The sequence below is a fragment of the Hypanus sabinus genome, chromosome 4, assembly GCF_030144855.1.
Source record: "Hypanus sabinus isolate sHypSab1 chromosome 4, sHypSab1.hap1, whole genome shotgun sequence".
Taxonomy (NCBI): domain Eukaryota; kingdom Metazoa; phylum Chordata; class Chondrichthyes; order Myliobatiformes; family Dasyatidae; genus Hypanus; species Hypanus sabinus.
In genome coordinates, this window is record NC_082709.1 from 127446676 (window position 1) to 127468358 (window position 21683).

The 21683-nt window shown below is 43.2% G+C and overlaps 1 protein-coding gene across 1 annotated transcript in view; it reads left to right on the forward strand.

Moving 5' to 3' along the window:
- Positions 1-21683, forward strand: part of LOC132393191 (cilia- and flagella-associated protein 47-like) — a 595459-nt gene that overhangs the window by 358758 nt on the left and 215018 nt on the right. The window contains exon 46 of the mRNA XM_059968130.1: positions 10631-10830. Coding sequence (XP_059824113.1) covers positions 10631-10830 — 200 coding nt within the window. The remainder of the gene's footprint in view (positions 1-10630; positions 10831-21683) is intronic.

Here is a 21683-nt window from a genome sequence, read left to right on the forward strand (position 1 = left end):
ATATGAAGGTAAGCTACCCAATAATATAATGAAGGATACTATAAGTTTTTTTTTCAGACATATAAAGAACAAAAGAGAATCAAGAGTGGATATCGGACTGCTGAAGAGGTAGTAATGGGGGACAAGGAAATGATGATCACAATTTAAGAATTTTGCAGCAGTCTTCACTGTGAAAGACACTAATAGTATGCCAGAAATTCAAAAGTGTCACCTTTTATAAATTCACCCAAATATTGCCCTTTTAGGAGGATTGGCGGAGGCATGGGTTTAGGAGCCTGCATTCTAACCATGGAAGCTGTTCTCATTAAAAGACATGGATAAGCTAAGCTAGAGTTGAAATCAGTGATGATATGAACTATTAGTGTGCAAGATTAAATTGGATTTATGTTCATTTTAGTAATGAAGAAAGCATTATATATGTACTATAGTTATAATGAATTATTGTTTGCAAAGTCTACGATGTAAAGATATTTTTATGATCGCAAGACACTGCTGGACATTAAGAGTTTCAAGTACTGCAGGTCTAATCCATCAGCGAGTTAGCGGAGGAGCTGGACTTGGTGTGGACCGTGTTGCCGCCTGCTACAGAGAGGCATTCGGTGTGCAAAGGCGGTGTACAGTCTAAAAGCAAGTGATTGTCTTGGTCATTTTTCTTGTGATTGCAAGACCCTGTTTGCAAGACATTGCTAATGTGGGATGCAGCAAGTCTGGTTTATTGACAGGACCGATGGTTGGAAGCTGCGTGGCCTTGGTTGCAGCATGTGCTCTGCCTCATGGTGTGGTGTTGCCCGTTGCAGCTGTCCAGCAGATGTGATGCTGGAGGTGATGTGGTATGGCATCTATGCTGGAGGAATGATGTTGCATTTGGCTGTATTCATGGGCATTCATGCAGGGATGAATGACAATTGAACTTGAACTTGAACATAACATGTGAAGAAAAGGAAGATATAAGTACTTAAGAAATATAAGAAGGAGGAGGCCTTTCCGTCTGTCAAACTTGTTTCATTATTTCAAAGTACATTTATTATCAAAATACATATATGTCACTATTTTCAACCCTGATATTCATTTTCTTGCAGGCATATTCAGTAGATCCAATAATCGTAATTGAATCAGTGAAGGACCACATCCAACAGGGCAAACAACCAGTGTGCAAAAGATAACAAACTGTGCAAATACAAAAGTAAATGAATAAATAAATAACCAATAAATATCAAGAGCTTGAGACGAAGAGTCCTTGAAAGTAGTCCATAGGTTGTGGGTACAGTTCAGTGGTGGGATGAGTGAAGTTAAGGTTTCTCCTAATAGGAAGTACAATATTGTGCTTTATCTAGTTTGGTCATCTATATATTGATTAAGGAAACTTTCATGAATATACTTGATTAACTTTATCCATCCTTTTACAATATGAGGGTCCCACTCAATAGGTGGAAAGTTAAAATCACCTACTATCACAATTATTTTTCTTGCAACCATCTGCTAGTCCTCTACAATTTTGCTCCTCTGAATTCCACTGACTATTGAAAGGTTTGTTATATAATTCTGTTAATGTGGTCGTCTCTTTCTTATTCCTCAGTTCTACCTATATACTGTAGCCTCAGTAGAGAAGACCTCCAAGCTGTACTGTCAATGCACTGCCTTGACATTTTCCCTGAATAACACCATTCCTTTCCCTTTAATATTTACCCCTCTATCATGTCTAAAACAACAGGACCCTAGAATGTTAAGCTATCAGCTCTGGCCCTCCCACAACAAAGTCTCACTAATGGCTGCAACATCATACTTCCATGTGCCGATCTATGCTCTAAGATCTTCTGCCTTCCCTACAATACTTGCATTGAAATAGATCTGACTCAGAATATTAGTCCTACCATGTCCAGCCTTTCACTCTCTGTCTTTGTGTATAGGCTTAACAGCTGTTTTCCCCAAAACAATTCTAATAGGTGTTTTGGCACCAAGTTTTCATCACCTGTGGCCTGTTTGCTAGTTATATTCCACAAGTGAAACAACTGCAAAAAAGAAGCTGTCCTTCTATAAAATAAAAAATGTTTAACATGGGCATCCTATGGAAGCAGTCGTGAGGTATGGGAAGGGACCAGTCAACTCTGTCCATTGTTGGCTTCAGGGAACATGAGAGCTCATTTTAACAATGTCCTTCTTCTCTATTGATAACATCTTCCCTTTAAATTTTCTTTGAGAACAAGGTAGGTGCTGTAGGCTTTTATTTTCTAGCTTATATAATCTCCTTTGACACTGCAAGACCAATCCTGAGTAAAATGTATGTTGGTTGAACTGTTGTTTTGAAAATATACAAATGTTATTGATGCAAGTGTCTTGAAAAGACACTTATTAATAGTAATAGTTATGTAATTGTATTATAATTTCTGTTATGAAATTTTAACACTTACTAAGATATGAGTCATTCAATTACTAATATATTTATAAAGGTAATTATAAAATGCATGACTGCACAGACATTTATAAAGCAAAACATTGGAGTCAATTAACCTCTTGGATGTTGGTATGCACTACTGTGGCTGATTTCTTGCACAATTGGGCAAAATTGTGCAAATAAAGCCTTATTCAAATTTTTTGAGTATTTAAGTTTGTTGTATGGAGCCAGAATTGAGGAAACTAAGAAGCCAGGACATTTGTGGAACCTGAGAATTGGGGCCTGAGTTCTAAAGAGGGATGAGTGGGAAGGTGGAATGTTCCTCATGCTAGGATTCAAAATGAAGGAATAAAATTGATGAAAATAGTGCGGTATTCAAGAGCAAACAATGACATAGATTTGGGAGTTTGGGAGTGATGAGAAAGTGGGATGGGGAATGATCAGGTGAGCATGGGTGTACATGCAGCTGAATGAGCAATGCATGTGACCTGATGGAAAAATTCCAGAGGAGAGGGATAAGTCAGAAAGGTTCCTTAAATGATGTCCCAAGTTCTTTTCAGGGACTTCTGGCATTAAAATATGGTTGCTTTGAAATATGCCTGGAAACAGGCTAATCTTAGCAAATCACAACTTAGTCTTTCAGGTTATATGGTATAAAAGTGTTGCACAGGGAATAACATCATTTTGCAACATTATTTTGCATGACTCATGGTAAAGGGAAATCTTGCCTGTTTGAGTTCTTCGAGGAAGTAAGCAGCAGGGTGGACAAAGGAGAGGCAGTGGATGTCATTTACTTGGATTTTCAAAAGGCATTTGATAAGGTGCTACACATGAGGCTACTAAACAAGATAAAATCCTATGGTAATACAGGAAAGATACTGGCATGGATAGAGGAATGGCTGACAGAAGCAGCAAGTGGGAATAAAGGGGGCCTTTTCTGGTTGGCTGCCAATGATTAGTAGTGTTCCTCGGGTCGGTATGGGAACTGCTACTTTTCACATTGTTTGTCAAAGATTTGGATAATGGAATTTATGGTTTTGTGGCAAAGTTTGTGGATCTTACAAAGATAGGTGGAGGGATAGGTAGTGCTGAGGAAGCAATGCGATTCCAGCAGGATTTAGACAAATTGCAAGAATGGGCAAAAAAAGAAGTGGCAGGTGAAATACAGTGTTGGGAAATGTATGATAATGCATTTTGATAAAAGGAACAATAGTGCAGACTATTATCTAAAAGGGGAGAAAGTTCAAACATCAGAGGTGCTAAAGGACTTAAGAGTCCTTGTGCAAGATTGCCAGAAGGTTAATTCACAGGTTGAGTCTGTGGTCAAGAAGGCAATTGCAAATTTGGCATTTATTTCAAGGGGAGTAGAATCTAAAAGCAAAGAGATAATGCTGAAGCCCTATAGGACACTAGTCAGGCCACACTTGGAGTATTGTCAACAGTTTTGGGCCCCAATTCCCAGAAAGGATGTGTTGTCATTGGAGAGAGTCCAGAGAAGGTTCACAAGGATGATTCTGGGATTGAAGAGGTGATCATATAAGGAGTGTTTGGCAGCTTTCTTGAGAGGATGTTTCCTATGGTGCTGGTATCCAGAACCAGAGGGCACAGCCCTTTTTTTACCCAGAGAGTAGTTGCTCTGTCAAATATTCTGTTAGACTGCAGTGGAGGCCAAGTTGGTGGATATATTTAAAGTGGAAGTTGATAGTTTCTCTATTGGTCAGGGCATCAAAGATATGGCAAGAAGACAGGTGTATGGGGTTGAGTGGGATTCAGAATCAGTCATAATGGAATGGTGGAGCAGACTCGATGTGCTGAATGGCCTAATTCTGTTTCCTTGTTTTATGATCTTATTGAATAGGACCTAGAACATAGAAGTGTATAGCACAGTACAGGCCCTTCATCCCACCTTCTAACCTACTCCAAGATCAATCTAACCGTTCACATCCACAGAACCCTCATTTTTCATTCATGTGCCTATCTAAGGGTGACTTAAATTCCCCTAATGTATCTCCCTCTGCCACCACCCTAGCAGTACTTCCATGCACTTGCTATTCTCAGTGTCAATTAACACCCTCTAACTCCCTTTCCCTATTTCCTTCCAAATACCTCAAAAAGCATGTCCTCTCATATTAGCTATTGACATTCTGGGAAAATAGTGCTGGCTGTCCACTCTTATAATTTTATGATGATAAGGCAAAATATCCAGGCAGAATATGCTCAATCCACTCTTAACATCTTATGCCTCTTAACATTTAATACACCTTTATCAAGGCGTCTCTCATCCTCCTTTGCTCCAAAGAGAACAGCCCTAGCTCACTCAACCTTTCCTCATGGGACATAGAACAAAACATAAAACATAGAATAATACAGCACAGTACAGGCCCTTCAGCCCACAACATGGTGCTGAGCCTTTAACTTACTCTAAAGTCAATTTAACCTTTCCTTTCCACAAAACCCTCCATTAGATTTTCATCCATATATCTATCTAGGAGTCTCTTAAATGCCTCTAATATATCTGCCTCTACCACAACCTCTGGTGATGTGTTCTACGTACCCACCACTCTACATGTAAAAGAAAAACCTACCTCTGACGTGACCCTTATATTGAGCTCCAATTGCCTTAAATTGTCTTTTGTATTATCCACTGCTGCTCTTGGGGGGGAAAAATTGTCTCTGACTATGCACTGTAACGATGCATCTTATCATCTTATAAACTTCTATCATCATCTCTCATCCTTCTTTGCTCCAAAGAGCAACGTCCATGCTTGCTCAACCATTATTCAAGACATGTCCTGTAGTCCAGGTAGCATCCCAGTAAACCTTCCTGCACCTTCTCTAAAGCTTCCACATCCTTCCTATAATGAGGCTACCAGAGCTAAACACAATTCTCCAAATATGGTCTAATCAGGGTTTTATAGAGCTGCAATATTATCTTTCATGAACTCAATCCCCGATTAATAAAGGCCAAAACACTATTTTTAGCCACCCTATCAACTGTGAGGGATCTATGGACCTCCAGGCAGAATATGCTCCATCTACTACCAGGTGCACATGCTCCTGTTCATATCTATAGTGCTGAGTTTGTGAGCATGGAGAACTTCAAGTTCCTAGGAGTGAATATCACCAATAGCCTGTCCTGTCTAAGCACGTTGACGCCATGACCAAGAAATCTCACCAGAGCCTCTAGTTCTGCATGAGGGTGAAGAAATTTGGCATGTCTCGTTTGACTCTTACCATTTTTATCAATGTATCATGGCTTGGTATGGTAGTACTCTGCCCATGACCTTATGAAACTGCAGAGAGCTGTGAACACACCTCAGCACACCATGGAAACCAGCTTCCCCTCCATGAACTCTATAATCAAAGACACCACCCACTCCAGATTTTTCTCTTTCTCCCCTGCTTTAGGGTAGAAGACACAAAAGCCTGAAAGCATGTACTACCAAACTCAAAGGTCGTTTCTATCCTGCTGTTATATCACAATTAAATTGTTCCTTACTGTGATAAAATGGAGTCTTAATCTCACAATCTACCTTATTATGGCTTGCACCTTATTATCTACATGCGGTGCACTTTCTCTGTAACATTTTATTCTGCATTCTGTTCTTGTTCTACCTTGTACTATCTTAATACACTGTTGTAATGAATTGATCTGTATGAATGGAATGCAAGACAAATTTTCTTTACTGTACTTCGGTGCATGCACCAGTTATAAACCAGTTTAAATCCAGAAATTGTTAAAATTGTATTTTTCTCAAGGAGTAATCACTTTTCTTCTATGTAGTGCTGAAAAATGGTGCTATGGATTTAAATGTATGGGCCATAGTGCATTGCTACATGTTGTGTATTTAACATTTCAGTCATATGAGTAATCTTGTATATGTACTGGTTGATTGAGCATTCTTGCTTGTTTAAACAATTCATTTGGGGTTATATGTATAAATGCATGAATAGCCTAGATCATCATGCTACCACGTGATACCAAGTTATAACAGTGGTGACGAGGTATTTTTAAAACAAACCTAAGACAGCTACCAACATGCTGAGGTGCAGTGAGGAATGGTGAATTTTAAAAAGCAGCGCAGCATGTGCAGCGATAGTCAAGTTAAAAAAGACAGAAAATGGGTTCATAAACAGTGAGTACCAGGTGATAATAATCATTGAAAAATCAGAAATGATTGGCTACCTTGGAAAGATTGACTCATTTGATTATACACCGGGATACTGGCTCACGTATACTGAGCTAATTGAATAGTATTTTAAGCAAATGAAATAGCCAATGAGAGACAAGTACCAGTTATGCTGACTGCATTAGGTTTAAAGACATACAGTTTGCTTCAAAGTTTGACTGTCCAACTAAACCAGCAGAGATTAGCTTTGTTGATATTATGAAAATAATGCAGGAACATTTATAACTGAAGCCATTGTTGATTGCAGAATGATTTAGGTTTCATAAGTGGAATCAAAAGGAAGGAGATGTGGCTGAATTGAAGAAATTGTCTGAGTGTTGTCAGTTCGACAATAGGCGTAATGATGCACAAAAGATTGTTTAGTTTGTGTAATCTCAAAAGAAGGTATTCAAAAATTACTCTTAACTGAAACATTTAAAAGAACAGTTGAAATTACTGTATCAATGGAAACAGCAGACAGAGATGCAACTGAGTTGCAGTTGGGAAAGAAAGTATGCATGAACACAATTGCAGTGTCTAAATAGAAACTGGCCTGGCTGAGTAAATTGTGATACCATTGTGGTATGGGCTAATATACACCAGACCAATGGAAGTTTAAAGGGAAAACTTGCAGAAAATGCAACAAAGAGGACACATACAAAGAGCATGTCAGGTAGACAAAAATAAATGAACTACACAGAGAAGGGAAAAAGATAAGAATTCAAGTTGCAGTTTTGGAAAGAGCAACAAATCTGTATGTTGTTAATGAAAAATCTGATAATGATGGAAGTGACACAGGACTGTGTAACCTTGAAATTTACGATGTATAAACTAGCATTAATTAATTAATAGCTCCATCTGTCTAAGTAGACAATGGATGCACCCTTTTCGGTTTGCAGACCTGGGCGATGACTATGGAGATCCTGGGCTGCCCAGACATCAGGATCCCCCCCTTGGCCTCGCAGATGTGGTCCAAAGGAATGCGAGGCAGTACATTTGGCATCAGCTTGGCTGCAGGAGCTGCCGGGAGGTGACGTGATACATCATCCAACCGCCTTAGGGGCTCCACTCCGTATTTGTGTGGGGTTTACTCCTTAGCCTTCTCTTCTCCCGAAGATACCCACAAGGCAGTGGAATCCGTATAGGGGCCCATACCGGGTACTGTCAGCTGGAGCCAGCTGAGCCTGGGACTCGTGTAAGGCAGGGTTGTCACACCCTGTAGTAGTGACATATGGAGCCACTACCCACTACCCATAGTATAAACTAGCAATAGACAGGCAATATGGCATACACCAGAAGTGAATGGCAAATTAATTAAAATGGAATTAGACACTGATTCAGCTGTTTCTATCATTCTACAAAATGAGTTGGAAAGGCATTTTAAAGATACTAAACAGAAACCTGCAGATATCCAGCTAAGAACTTATACTGGAGAAAGTATAACTCTTGAGGGAATGACATTCATAACAGTGAAATACAACAACCAAACAAGCCACATTGAACTTGTATGTGGTAAAAACAGGAGGACTAGCAGTGTGGGGGCGTGATTGGCTGAGACAACTACATCTTGATTAGAGATCCATCCAAAATTTTCATGCCACATCTCCTGCAATAAAGTAAACTGAAAGTAAATTTAAAAAGGTACAGGATGATCCCACAACAGGAGACAAATAGCGTTTGTGCCTACTTCTGAGCCTCTGATTGGAAAATATTTTGGACCATGTTGCTCAGAGGAACCATGAAAGAGACGAAAGCAGGGGTCTGACTACAGAAGTTTTTGTAGGCAACATATCTGAAAAAGCTTCTGATATGTTAATCAGGCAGTTACTTGCAAAATATGGCTTGGTTTTCAGCTGGAAAGAATGTTCAAGGAGCTTCAGACAAGTTACAGGTATTTAGCTTTTGTGAGTATAAAGAACCAGAATCTACTTTGCATGCATTAAGGTTATTGTATGAACTTCAAATGGAAGACAAAAAGCTACTTGTAAAAATAGGTGCAAAGACTAAAGCCCATCTGGATGAATGGAGGGCCAAAATGGAAGGATTCAATGGAGATACGAAAACAGAGGATTTATCAGCTGATTTTGTGGATGAGGAAACCAAGAGGAGAGATCAGATCATAAAGCAGCAATAGAATAAGAGAACACTCCAGTGAACTAAATGTTGCTTCCCAAAATCAAGATGTACAAATTAGAAGAAGAAAAAGGAAGATGATAAAAGATGGCAGCTGCTGGCAGAATCACTTTTTGCAGCTTCAGAATCATCTCCTACAACCAGCATGGAGGAGGCCCCAGAACCTGAAATTACTTTCACAGCCTCAAGCTTCACCTGTCAAGCAGAGTGATACCCCTTGTTAGGAAAGACATTATCCCACAAGAGTAAGAAAACCTCCACAGTGATTATATCTTTGGGCATGAATGGTACAAATTAAAAATTTACAATGCTGTGGATGTCTGTATGTTATAGTTGTTTTATATATTATACTGTATATATAGTTGAGATGCATTCTCTATTGGGATGAAGGTTACAGCCAAGCAGAGAGGAGTGTTGTGTATTCAATATTTCAGTAATATTTGAGTAATCCTGTATACATATTGGTTGATTAAACATTCTTGTTCATTTAAATAATTCATTGTGGGTTATATGTATAAATACATGAATTGAGTATGTCATCACACGACCATGTGATACATGCAAACCTCACTTAAAGTAAGCATGATTAGAGTCACATTTCGGACTCCTGTATCTTCCTTTGAATTAGTTTAATATATTGAAACTACAAAACATTACAGAAATAGAAAACACTTCTGCAAAAACAGATATTTGTTTCAGTTCAGTATCTTTCATTTGAAATGGGATAAATTAGAAATTTGAGAGATTTTAAGCAAGAAGAAAGGCAGAAAAAAATAGGATGGGCAAGGAAAGAAGTCAAGTGAATCTAAGTGGCAAGTTAAGAAGTCTGGAGAGATTTCATGCCAAGAGATGGTTGTACAAGACCAAAGTAAGAAACAGGAGGTGAGTCTGTGTAAGGAGTGAATTGGAATAGCTAAAACATTGCTAATTGCTGCTGAAAAAAATGGAAGTATGTTTATTATCTGAAATTGTTGAACTTTGTGCTGAGCCCAGAAATCTACAGTAAAAAGGGCAAAGTCCTGATCCTTCTCTTTAGGTTGAGTTTATTTGAAACTGCAAAAAGGAAAAGTCAAAGAGGTCAAACTGGGAATGAAGTGGAGAAAGTAAATGATAACTGACCAGAATATATGGTCATATTTGCAAATGAACGAAGTTGTACAATATAGGAAATTATGAAGTGTACATATTAGATGGACATAAATAAGTATCCCCTTAGCAATGCTGTCCATAAACAGAAGATAAAAGGCTTAACTTAAAGATAAAATAGTAATAAGGGATTTGAAAATAAGTTTCACTCATCAAATGGTTGAGATATGGAACACATTGCCTGGGTGGGGAGGAGCAGTTTGTGGGTAGTGGTAACAGTTACTCTCATAGCATTTAAAGAATACTTAGGAAGATGTCTGAAACACAATGGAATAGAAAATTACAAGCCAAGTGCTGGAAAACGGAACTTATATAGACAGATATCCGACGGCCAGCAAAAATATGGTTGACCAAAGGTCTTGTTTTTGTTACATATGTCTCCTTGATTCTGTGATTTGCAATGTAATCATTAAGTTTGCATTTGATCTCTTCAATGCACAAGAAGGTATTTTCATTCAATTTTGAGGCCAGGATAAAAGCTATCAATGCCTAGGTAAGTGGCTTGATGCTCTTGATTGAGTATTCTTGAGAGTACCAATAATAATTTTGAAATCTGTGGACTCTAGAATTCCTTGTGATATCAGTTTAATTACTGAATTTTTACTTGTATAATCTCAATCTAATATAAAGAAATAAAATACAGGAATAAAGTATTGAAATGCAAAAATTTAGAACAAGATGAAATTTATAACAAAATATAATTTCTGAGAGTTGACTTAATTATAGCATTCTGGTGTCAAGTAATTTTGGAATATGAATGTTGATATTTTTGTTTTTTCATTAAATCTAGATGAGGAAGATTCAATCAGTATGCCAATGAAATTTGTATCGAAAGGGCCAGGTCACTATACCTGTCAGGTCCTGTTGAAGTCCCAACACGACGTACGTTTATACAATATCGTGTGTGTGGTAAATCCTGAAGAATACTTTGAGAGTGAGTTGGAAATTGCAGTTTCTACCCACCAATCTGTCATTAAAAACATTCCTTTGGTAAGTGTTGAAAATGAACCTCAGTTTGAGAAAATTAAGTTAACTTCAGGCAATGTGTAGACAAATTTGAGAAGAGGGAAGATGATTACAGGACTGAAGGTGTTACACTTAAATGCATGCAATATATGAAGCATGGAAGGTAAACTTATAGCACAGTTAGAAATTCGTAGTTATGATATTGTGCACATCACAGAATTCAAGGATACCCATCCTATTGAAAAGACAGGCAAGTGGGCAGAGGGGGTGGGGTGGTTCTGTTTGTAAAAAATTAAATTAAATGTTTAGCAAAAAGTGACATAAGATCAAAAGATGTGGAATTCTTGTTGGTAAAATTGAGAAACTTCAAGGGTAAAAAGACACTGGTGGGAATTATTTGTAGGCCTCTGAATAGTAGCTAGGATTTGAGGTTCAAGCTACAACTAGAGATAGAAACAGCATATAAAAAAATTGACGTTGCAGTGCTCTTTGGAAATTTCAATATGCAGGTGGACTGGGAAAATCATGTTAGCACTGGATCCCAAGAGAAGAGATGTATGGAATAGCTTTTTAGAGCAGCTTGTGATTGACTCCATTGGGAAAAAGGCAATTCTGGAGTTGGAGTTGTGCAATAAGCCAGATTTGATTAGGGAGCTTAAGATAAGGGAATCCTTTGGAGACAATCACCATAATATGATAAAATTCAGCCTGCAGTTTGAAAGAGAGAAAGTAAAGTCAGATGTACTGGTATTACAGTGAAGTAAAGACAACTACAGAGGTATAACAGGAGCTGGCAAAAGTTGATTGAAAGGAGAACCTACCAAGGATGATGGTAGAGCAGCTATAGCAGGTGTTTCTGGGAGTAATTTCGAAGTCACAGGAACATTTCATCCCTAATAAGAAGAAGCAATCTAAAAGGAGAATGAGGCAACCATAGCACCCAGGGGAAGTCAAGGACAGCATCAAAGTAAAAGAGGGAGCATACAGTACTGCAAAAACTAGCGGGTATCTTTTATAAACCTACAGAAGGCAACTAATAAAACACAACTTTTAGTTGCACTTTCAAGAATCATTAGAGTCAGGAGAGGTTCCAAAAGAATTGTAAATATCACTTCACTCTTTAAGAAGGGAAGGAAGTAAAAGACTGGAAATTATAGACTGGTTGTTAAGATTTTAAGAGGCTATTATTAAATGTGAGGTTTCAGGGTTCTTGGAACCACATGAAAAAATAGGCAAAATTCTGCATTGTTTCCTTTAGGGAAGATCTTACCTGACAAATATGTTGGAATTGTTTAGACCATAAGACAATAAGAGCAGAATTAGGCCATTCAGTCCACTGAGTCTGCATTGCCATTTCATCATGGCTGATCCCAGATCTCACTTAACCCCATACACCTGCCTTCTTGCCATGTCCTTTGATACCCTGAATGATCAGGAAGTGATCAATTTTCCACCTTAAATATACCCATGGAGTTTGCCTCCATCATAGTTTATGGCAGAGCATTCCAAAGGTAGCCCCTCAATTTTGAGGCTGTGCCCTTTAGTTTTCAATACGTCCACCACAGGAAACTTCTTCTCCACATTCAATTATCTAGCCCTTTCAACATTTGGTGGGTTTCAATGAGATCCCCATGCATTCTTCTAAATTCAAGTGAGTATAGCCCCAAACCTGCCAAATGTTCCTCGTATGTTAATCCCTTCATTTCTGGAATCATCCTCATGAACCTCTGCTGGATTCTCTCCAATGACAACACATCCTTTCTGAGATAAGGAGCCAAATTAGTGGCAGACCAATCAATTCGAAGAGAGAGTGAGCTTTGCACAGGACAGGGAGAAGAGTATAAAAAAGGAACATTTTGAGAGGCTTGGCGCATTAGCGGCAGACCAATTGATTCGAAGAGAGAGTGAGCTTTGCACAGGTTGGGAAGAAGTGCGTAGACACAGTAGCTCGTCATTGCGCAAGGATGCTGAGAAACCTCCGAAATGAAAGAGAGACACTGTCTAATGGAGCGGTTGTCAGATTAGTGTAAGTCAGAATAGTAGGGCTTTGGCTCATCGGGGCTTCAGTGAAGACAGACCTAGGCGAGGTAAGTTACTTTCTTTCCCCCCTAACAAGAATAGTGGTATGACTGTGAGGCAGTTTTCTGTTCTGGGTGTCAAAGTGTTGGATGTGGGATATCCACAAGACTACAGCCTCCCTGATGGCCACATGTGTGCCAGGTACATTGAGCTGTCGCTCCTTAGAGGCTGAGTTAGGGAACTGGAGCTGCAGCTCGAGGACCTTCAGCTTGAGGAGGTGATAGGAGCTGCAGGCAGGTAGTCAGCCTGGGGCCACAGGACACAAATAAGTGAGTATCCATCAAGAGAGGGAAGGGAGGATATCAGGTAATTGAGAGCCCCCTTGTGGCTGTCCCCTTTAACAATGTACTCCATTTTGAGTGCTGTTTGGAGGTGGGGGGGGGGGGGAGCGTACTTGAGGGAAGCAACAGTGGCCGTGTGTCTGGCACCGAGTCTGGCCTTGCGGCTCAGGAGGGTAGGGAACGGAAGAGGATAGCAGCAGTAATAGGGGACTCTATAGTTAGGAGGACAGATAGGTGATTCTGTGGGCATGAAAAAGAAACAAGAACGGTAGACTGCCTCCCAAGTGCCAGGATTTGTGATGTTTCTGAGTGTGTCCACAATATCCTGAAATGGAAGGGTGATCAGCCAGAGGTCGTGGTACGTATTGATATCAATGACATAGATAAAATAAAGGGGGAATGTTCTGAAAGGAGTTAGGAAGGAAGCTGAGAAGCAGGACCTCAAAGGTAGTAATCTCAGGATTATTGCCTGTGCTACGCGACAGTGAGTATAGGAGTAGAATGAGGTGGAGGATAAATGCGTGGCTGAGGGATTGGAGCAGTGGGCAGGGATTCAGATTTTTAGATCATTGGGACCTCTCCTGGGACAGGCATGACCTGTGCAAAAAGGACAGGTTGCCCTTGAATCCGAGGGGGACCAATATCCTGACAGGGAGGTTTGCTATTGCTATTGGGGAGGGTTTAAATTAGATTTGCAGGGGGATGAAGAGGCAGACGATGGGAAGGTTGGAGCAAGTTGTTGGAGGAGATCCTGAGAGGCAGGATTTATGAGCATTTGGAGAGACATATTCTGATTAGGGATATTCAGCCTAACTTTGTCAAGGGCAGGTCATTCCTTACGAGCCTGATCAAATTCTTCGAGGATGTAACAAAATACATTGCTGGTAGAGCAGTGGATACAGTGTATATGGATTTCTTTAAGACATTTGATAAGTTTTCCCATGCAAGGCTGCTTGAGAAAGTAAGGAGGCATGGGATCCAAGGAGACCTTGTTTTGTGGGTCCAGTATTGGCTTGCCCACAGAAGGCAAAGGATGGTTGTAGAAGGTTCGTATTTTACATGGAGGTTGGTGACCAGTGGTGTTCCGTAGGGATCTATTCTGGGAGCCCTCCTCTTTGTGGGTTTTATAAATGAAGTGAATGAAGAAATAGAAGAGAAGGGTGGGTTCCTAAGTTAACAGATTACACAAAGGTTGTGGGTGTTGCGGATAGGCTAGAGGGTTGTGATGCACCATCAATAACTCACACTGAGACGTAGGCGAGATATCGGCTTTTATTGACTGGAAGAAGGAACCAGGAGTGAGTGTCTATCATACAAGGTCCTGGAGACTGAGGCCGATCTTCAGGCCGCAGGTCTCCTTTATACAGGGGCCTGTGGGAGGAGCCACAGGAGCAGTCAGCAGGGGCGTGTCCCGACAGGCACATAGTTCACCACATTCACCCCCCCTTCGTTTGAAAAAGTCCTCATGTAGCGAAGGTTCTTACAAGTCAAGCCGATCAGGCGGTCGAATCTGTCGCTGCGATCTACGTAGCACCGGCTGTGACCGCATAGGTGCCGGCAACATTGGCGATTGCACAGGGGACGGGGGTTGCGCGTGTTCTTGCCCACTAGGCGCCGGTGATCCCTCATGCATGTGCGAGGCGCCTGGTATAAATGCGTACGAAACGCCCGGTATACAAGTGTCGTGAGGAGTCTGTGTAGGGCCTGGTGAGTACGGTGTCACCTCTGGTGCAGGGTTCACAGTTACCGGAGAGCCTTCAGGGTAGTGGTCTGCTGCACCTGCGGGTGCCAGGTCGCGGATGGAGACCGTGTCCTCCCGCCCATCAGGTAAGACCACGTAAGCATACTGGGGGTTCGCATGGAGAAGGTGAACCCTCTCCACCAGCGGGGAGTATTTATTGCTCCTCACATGTTTCCGGAGCAGCACTGGCCCCGGGGACGTCAGCCAAACTGGTAGGGTGGTCCCAGTGACAGACTTCCTGGGAAAAGAGAATAGGCGTTCGTGAGGGGTGGCATTGGTGGACGTACATAACAGAGAGCGGATAGAGTGCAGTGCCTCAGGGAGGACCTCCTGCCATCGAGAGACCGGCAACCCTTTGGACTTGAGGGCTAAAAGTGTGGCCTTCCACACTGTGGCATTCTCCCGCTCTACCTGGCCATTACCCCGGGGATTATAACTCGTGGTCCGACTGGTAGCAATGCCCCTAGCTAGCAAGTACTGGCGCAGCTCTTCACTCATAAAGGAGGACCCTCTATCACTGTGGATATAGCAGGGATACCCGAACAGAGTGAAGAGCTGGCGCAGGGCTTTTATGACGGACGTGGCAGTGGTGTCGGGGCAGGGGATGGCAAAGGGGAACCGTGAGAACTCGTCAATAACACTGAGAAAATAGACATTGCGGTCAGTGGAGGGAAGGGGGCCCTTAAAGTCAACACTCAGGCGTTCAAAAGGGCGGGTGGCCTTGACAAGTTGTGCCGTGTCAGGACAGTAGAAGTGCGGTTTGCACTCGGCACAAATTTGGCAGTCCCTGGTCATCGTCCTGATGTCCTCCAGGGAGTACGGCAGGTTCCGAGCTTTCACAAAATGGTAAAATCGGGTGACCCCCGGATGGCAAAGTTGTGCATGAAGGGCGTACAGCTGGTCGAGCTGTGTGCTAGCACATGTTCCCCGGGATAGGGCATCAGGGGGCTCATTGAGTCTGCCAGGCCGGTACAGGATATCATAGGTGTAGGTGGAGAGTTCTATCCTCCACCGCAAAATCTTATCATTTTTGATCTTGCCCCACTGTTGGTTGCTGAACAGGAACGCAACCGAGCGCTGGTCGGTCAGCACAGTGAATCTTTTGCCAGCAAGATAGTGCCTCCAGTGCCTAACAGCCTGGGCTTCTTTCTCCACCGCGGAGTGCCGAATTTCAGAGCCTTGGAGGGTGCGAGAAAAGAATGCTACTGGTCTGCCTTCCTGATTAAGGGTAGCAGCCAGAGCGAAATCGGAGGCATCACACTCCACTTGGAAGGGAGCGGTCTCGTCCACTGCATGCATCGTAGCTTTGGCAATGTCCGCTTTAATGCAGTTGAAGGCCGCGCAGGCCTCAGCAGAGAGGGGAAACGAGGTAGACTTGACCAGGGGGCGAGCCTTGTCTGCGTAATGGGGGACCCATTGGGCGTAATAGGAAAAAAACCCCAGGCACCGTCTGAGGGCCTTGAGAGTGGTGGGAAGAGGGAGCTCTAACAGGGGGCGCATACGTTCGGGATCAGGCCCAATAACCCCGTTTTCCACGACATACCCAAGTATAGCAAGGCGGGTGGTACCAAAAACACACTTGTCCCTGTTATAAGTAAGGTTCAGAGCTGCGGCCACTTGGAGAAACCGTTGGAGGTTGGCGTCGTGATCTGGCCTGTCATGACCACAGATGGTGATGTTATCCAGATAGGGAAATGTGGCCCGCAGTTGGTACTGGTCCACCATCCGGTCCATTTCCCTCTGGAAGACAGAGACACCATTCGTGACACCGAAAGGGACGCGCAGGAAGTGATAGAGCCGGCCGCCCGCCTCGAAGGCGGTGTAGGGGCGGTCCTCTGGGCAGATGGGGAGCTGGTGATAAGCGGATTTCAGATCTATTGTCGAGAACACCTTATACTGAGCAATCTGGTTGACCATATCCGCGATGCGGGGTAGGGGGTATGCGTCAAGCTGCGTAAACCTATTGATGGTTTGACTATAGTCCACCACCATCCTATTTTTCTGCCCAGTCCGAACAACAACCACCTGGGCCCTCCAAGGGCTTGTGCTCGGCTCAATGATCCCCTCCCTGAGCAGCCGCTGCACCTCCGACTGAATGAAGGCCCGGTCCCCCGCGCTGTACCTCCTGCTTTTGGTTGCCACAGGTTTACAGTCGGGGGTCAGATTGGCGAACAGCGGTGGGGGAGGGATCTTGAGAGTGGAGAGGCTGCAAGTGTCGGTAGCGCAGCTGTTGGCCTGGTTCTGGATGGGATGTGTGTGTCCGTGTGTGTGTGTGGTCAGTAGCGGGGTATGTGAAGAAGTCCCACAAAACTGAGGATTCTTGACAGTGAGTGGTGGGAGGGGCCCGTCGTATACCATAGTCACACTTTCGAGATGGCTCTGGAAGTCCAGCCCCAATAGCACAGGTGCACACAGATTAGGCATGACCAGCAGTTCAAAGTCCCGATATACTGTGCCTTGCACCACCAAAGTCGCTACACAACCCGCCCGGATGTCTGCGGACTGCGACCCAGAGGCCAAATGGAACCTCCGACTGACCGGCCGCGTTGCGAGTCCGCAGCGTTGCACTGTGTCCGGGTGAATAAAACTCCCAGTGCTGCCCGTGTCAAACAGGCATCCAGTCCAATGCCCCTCCACCTGGATGTCCATCATGGATCTTGCAAGCTGGTGTGGGGCGCTTTGGTCAAGGGTTACAGTGGCCAGAGTTGGATCGCCGTCGGGGTACCCGGTCAGCATCGGAGGGTCGGGGGCGGGGCATGCTGACGCCGACAAAGATGGCCGCTCACATCCGGGGTACCCGGTCAGCATCCGAGGATCGGGGGCGGGGCGTGCTGACGTCGACAAAGATGGCCGCCCACATCCCGGCATGCAAGATGGCGGCCCCCACGTTTCACCCGCAGCGCTGCACTCCGCTCGAGGTTGAGACTTACAGACCTTGGCGAAGTGGCCCCGCTTTCCGCAGCTGGAGCAGGTCGCTTCTCGCGCTGGACAGCGTTGTCGAGGATGTTTCTTTTGGCCACAGAAATAACAAAGCACGAGTTTCTTACGGGCCACAGCCGTGGTCTGGGTCGGGGAGCTCGTGGAATGGCGACTGGCGGCGGCGTTGGCGAATTCGCTCCCGGGAGCCGGCGGTGGCGGGGTCTGAGGCGTCCACGAAACCGGCGGGGAATCGCGCGACTGGACAGCGTCGGCGTTATGCCGCGCAGCTTCTAGAGCGTTGGCCTTCTCTATCGCCGAGCTTAAGGTAAGATCCGAGTTCTCCAGCAGCCGCTGGCGCATGTACACTGACCTCAGTCCCGTCACAAAGGCGTCTCGCACCAGCAGCTCCGCATGCTGTTCTGCCGTGAGCGTCTTGCAGTCACAAGCTCGGACGAGTGTCTGTAGTGCTCGGAGAAACTCAGCGCACGATTCGCCAGGCCGCTGTTGCCGGGTAGCTAAGCGATGTCTTGCGTAGACGGTGTTCACCGGCCGCAGGTACTGTCGTTTGAGGGCGTCCAGTGCCCCTTCGTAGGTCGGCAGGTCCCGGATAAAGGAGTAAACTTTGGAGGAGACCCTCGAGAGGAGAATTCTGTACATAACGGCGGGTTCAGTCGCACGAAGCTCCGCCAAGTACGATTGGAAGCATGCAAGCCAGTGTTCAAAAGCGAGAGCTGCGTCAGGGTCTTGAGGGTCCAAATCCAACCGGTCCGGACGCAAAACGGGTTCCATGTTTTAAAACTTCCAGTCAATAAAATTGATGCACCATCAATAACTCACACTGAGACGTAGGCGAGATATCGGCTTTTATTGACTGGAAGAAGGAACCAGGAGTGAGTGTCTATCATACAAGGTCCTGGAGACTGAGGCCGATCTTCAGGCCGCAGGTCTCCTTTATACAGGGGCCTGTGGGAGGAGCCACAGGAGCAGTCAGCAGGGGCGTGTCCCGACAGGCACATAGTTCACCACAGGTTGTCAGAAGTTACAGCAAGACATTGATAGGATGCAGAACTGCACTGAGAAGTGGCAGATGGACTTCAATCCAGCTAAGTGTGAAGCAGTTCATTTTGGCAGGTCAAATTTGAAGACAGAATATTATATTAATGTTAAGACTGTTGGCAGTGTGGAGGATCTGAGAGATCTTGGGGTCCATGTCAATAGGACAGCTCGACAGTGCAGACATTATCTCCTTGTTTTGTTTTTATATTCTATTCCCCTTGAAATAGATGCCAACATTGCATTTGCCTTCTTGACCACAGACTTGACCTGTAATTTAACCTTCTAGAAATCTTGTACAAGGACTCTGGTTCCTCTGCACCTCTGATGTTTGAACCTGCTCCCCATTTAGATAATAGTCCGCACTATTGTTTCTTTTACCAAAATGCATTATCATACATTTCCCAACACTGTATTTCAGCTGCCACTTTTTTGCCCATTCTTGCAATTTGTCAAAATCCTGCTGCAGTCGCATTGCTTCCTCAGCACTACTTATCCCTCTACCTATCTTTGCATCATCCACAAATTTTGCCACAAAGCCATCAAATCCATTATCTAAATCATTCACAAACAATGTGAAAGGTAGCAGTCCCAATACTGACCCCCTGAGGAACACCACTAGTCACTGGCAGTCAACCAGAAAAGGCCCCATTTACTCCCACTCGCTGCTTCCTGCCTATCAGCCATTCCTCTATCCATGCCAGTATCTTTCCTGTAACACTATTGGATTTTATTTTGTTAAGCAGCCTCATATATGGCACCTTATTAAATGTCTTCTGAAAATCTAATTAAATGACATCCACTGCCTCTCCTTTGTCCACCCTGCTTGTTACTTCCATGAAGAACTCTAACAGATTTGTCAGGCAAGATTTCCTTTTACAGAAGCCATGCTATGCTGACTTTGACTCATTTTATCATTAGTCTCCAAGTACCTCAAAATCTCATCCTTAATGGAAGGATTTCCAACACTGTCCCTACCACCGAGGTTAGGCTAACTGACCTGTAATTTCCTTTCTTTTACCTTCCTCTCTTCTTAAAGAATGGAATGATATCTGCAGTCTTCTAGTCCTCCAGCACCCTGCCAGAATCAAGTGATTCTTGAAAGATCATGACCAATGTATCGGTTACCTTTTCATCAACCTCTCTCAGGAATCTGGGATGTAGTTCATCTGGTCCAGGTGACTTAGCCACCTTAAGACTCTTGAGTTTGGCTAGCACTTTTTCCTTTGTAATAGCAATGGCATACACTCCTGCTCCTTGACACTCATGGACATCCGGTACACTGCTAGTATTTTCCACAGTGAAGACAGATGCAAAGTAGCCATTGTTCAACTGCTATTTCTTTGTCCCCCATTACTAACTCACCAGCATAATTTTTCAGTAGTCCGATATGAACCCTCGCATCCCTTTTATTCTTTATATAACTGAAAAAACGTTTGGTATCCTGTTTTATATTATTGGCTAGTTTGTTCTCATATTTAATCTTTTCCCTTCTTATAGCTTTTTAGTTGTCTTTTGTTGGATTCTAACAGCTTCTCAATCATCAAACTTTCCACTCATTTTTGCTAGCTTATATGCGCTTTCCTTGGCTTTTATGCAATCCTTAACTTCCTTTGTCAGCCACAGTTGCCTAGCCCTGCCATTTGAGAACCTCTTTTGTGGGACATATCTATCCTGTGCCTTGTTGCCAAGTTTGTGGATGATACAAAGAAATATGGAGGTATAAATAATATTGAGGAAGCAGGGAGAATGTAGAGGACAAGTTGGACAAGTTGGACAAGTTGGGAGAATGGGCAATGTAGTGGCAGATAAATGCAGTGTAGGGAATGGTATGGTCATGCATTTTGATAGAAGGAATAAAGGCATAGACTACTTTCTAAATGGGGTGAGAGTTCAGAAATTATAGGTACAAAGCAACTTGGGAGTTATAGTGCAGGATTCCCTAAAGGTTAACTTGCAGTTTGAGTCGGAGTAGTAAAGAAGGCAAATGCAATGTATGCATTTATTTTGAAAGGACCAGAATATTAAATGAAGTATGCAATGTTGAGGCGTTGAAGGCACTGGTCAGACGACACTTCCTGTATTTTGAGCAGTCTTGAGTCCATATCTAAGGATGGATGTGCTGACATTTGAGAGTGTCCAGAGAAGTCTTATGGGAATTAAACAGTTAACATATGAGCACTAATGTATGAAGAGGTCTGTAGGTCTGTACTTGCTGGAGTTTAGATGAGTGAGAGTAGAACTCATTGAAACCTAGTGAACACTCAAAGGCCTGGATTGAGTGGATATGAAGAGGATGTTTCCGATAGTCAGAGAATCTAGGACCAGTGGCACAGCCTCAGAATAAAAAGCTCTCCTTTTAGAACAGAAATGAGGGGGAGCTTCTTTAGCCAGAGGATGTAAATCTGTGCAGTTTATTACCACAGTCGGTGTGGAGGCCAAGGCATTGTGTACATTTAAAATGGAGGTTCATAGGTTCGTGATTCATAAGGGTGTCAAAGATTATGGAGAGAAGGCAAGAGAATGATACAGCAGTTGTGACTGAATGGTGGAGAATACTCGATGGGCCTAACTCTGCTCTGTCTTATGACCATGTGGTCTAATCACTGCATGAAATAATATGTTCATTCTTAAGAGCAGTGTAGAATTAACTTAAAATTCCTTTTACAATATTTGCTCATTTTAACTCATTATCTTTGAATTTATATAAAAGCAAAAAGCAGCAATCTTAAAAGTCATTTCAGTATAATAAGGCAAAGAGAACCATTTCAGGAAAAATGTTGTTTTAAATATTTTATACAGAT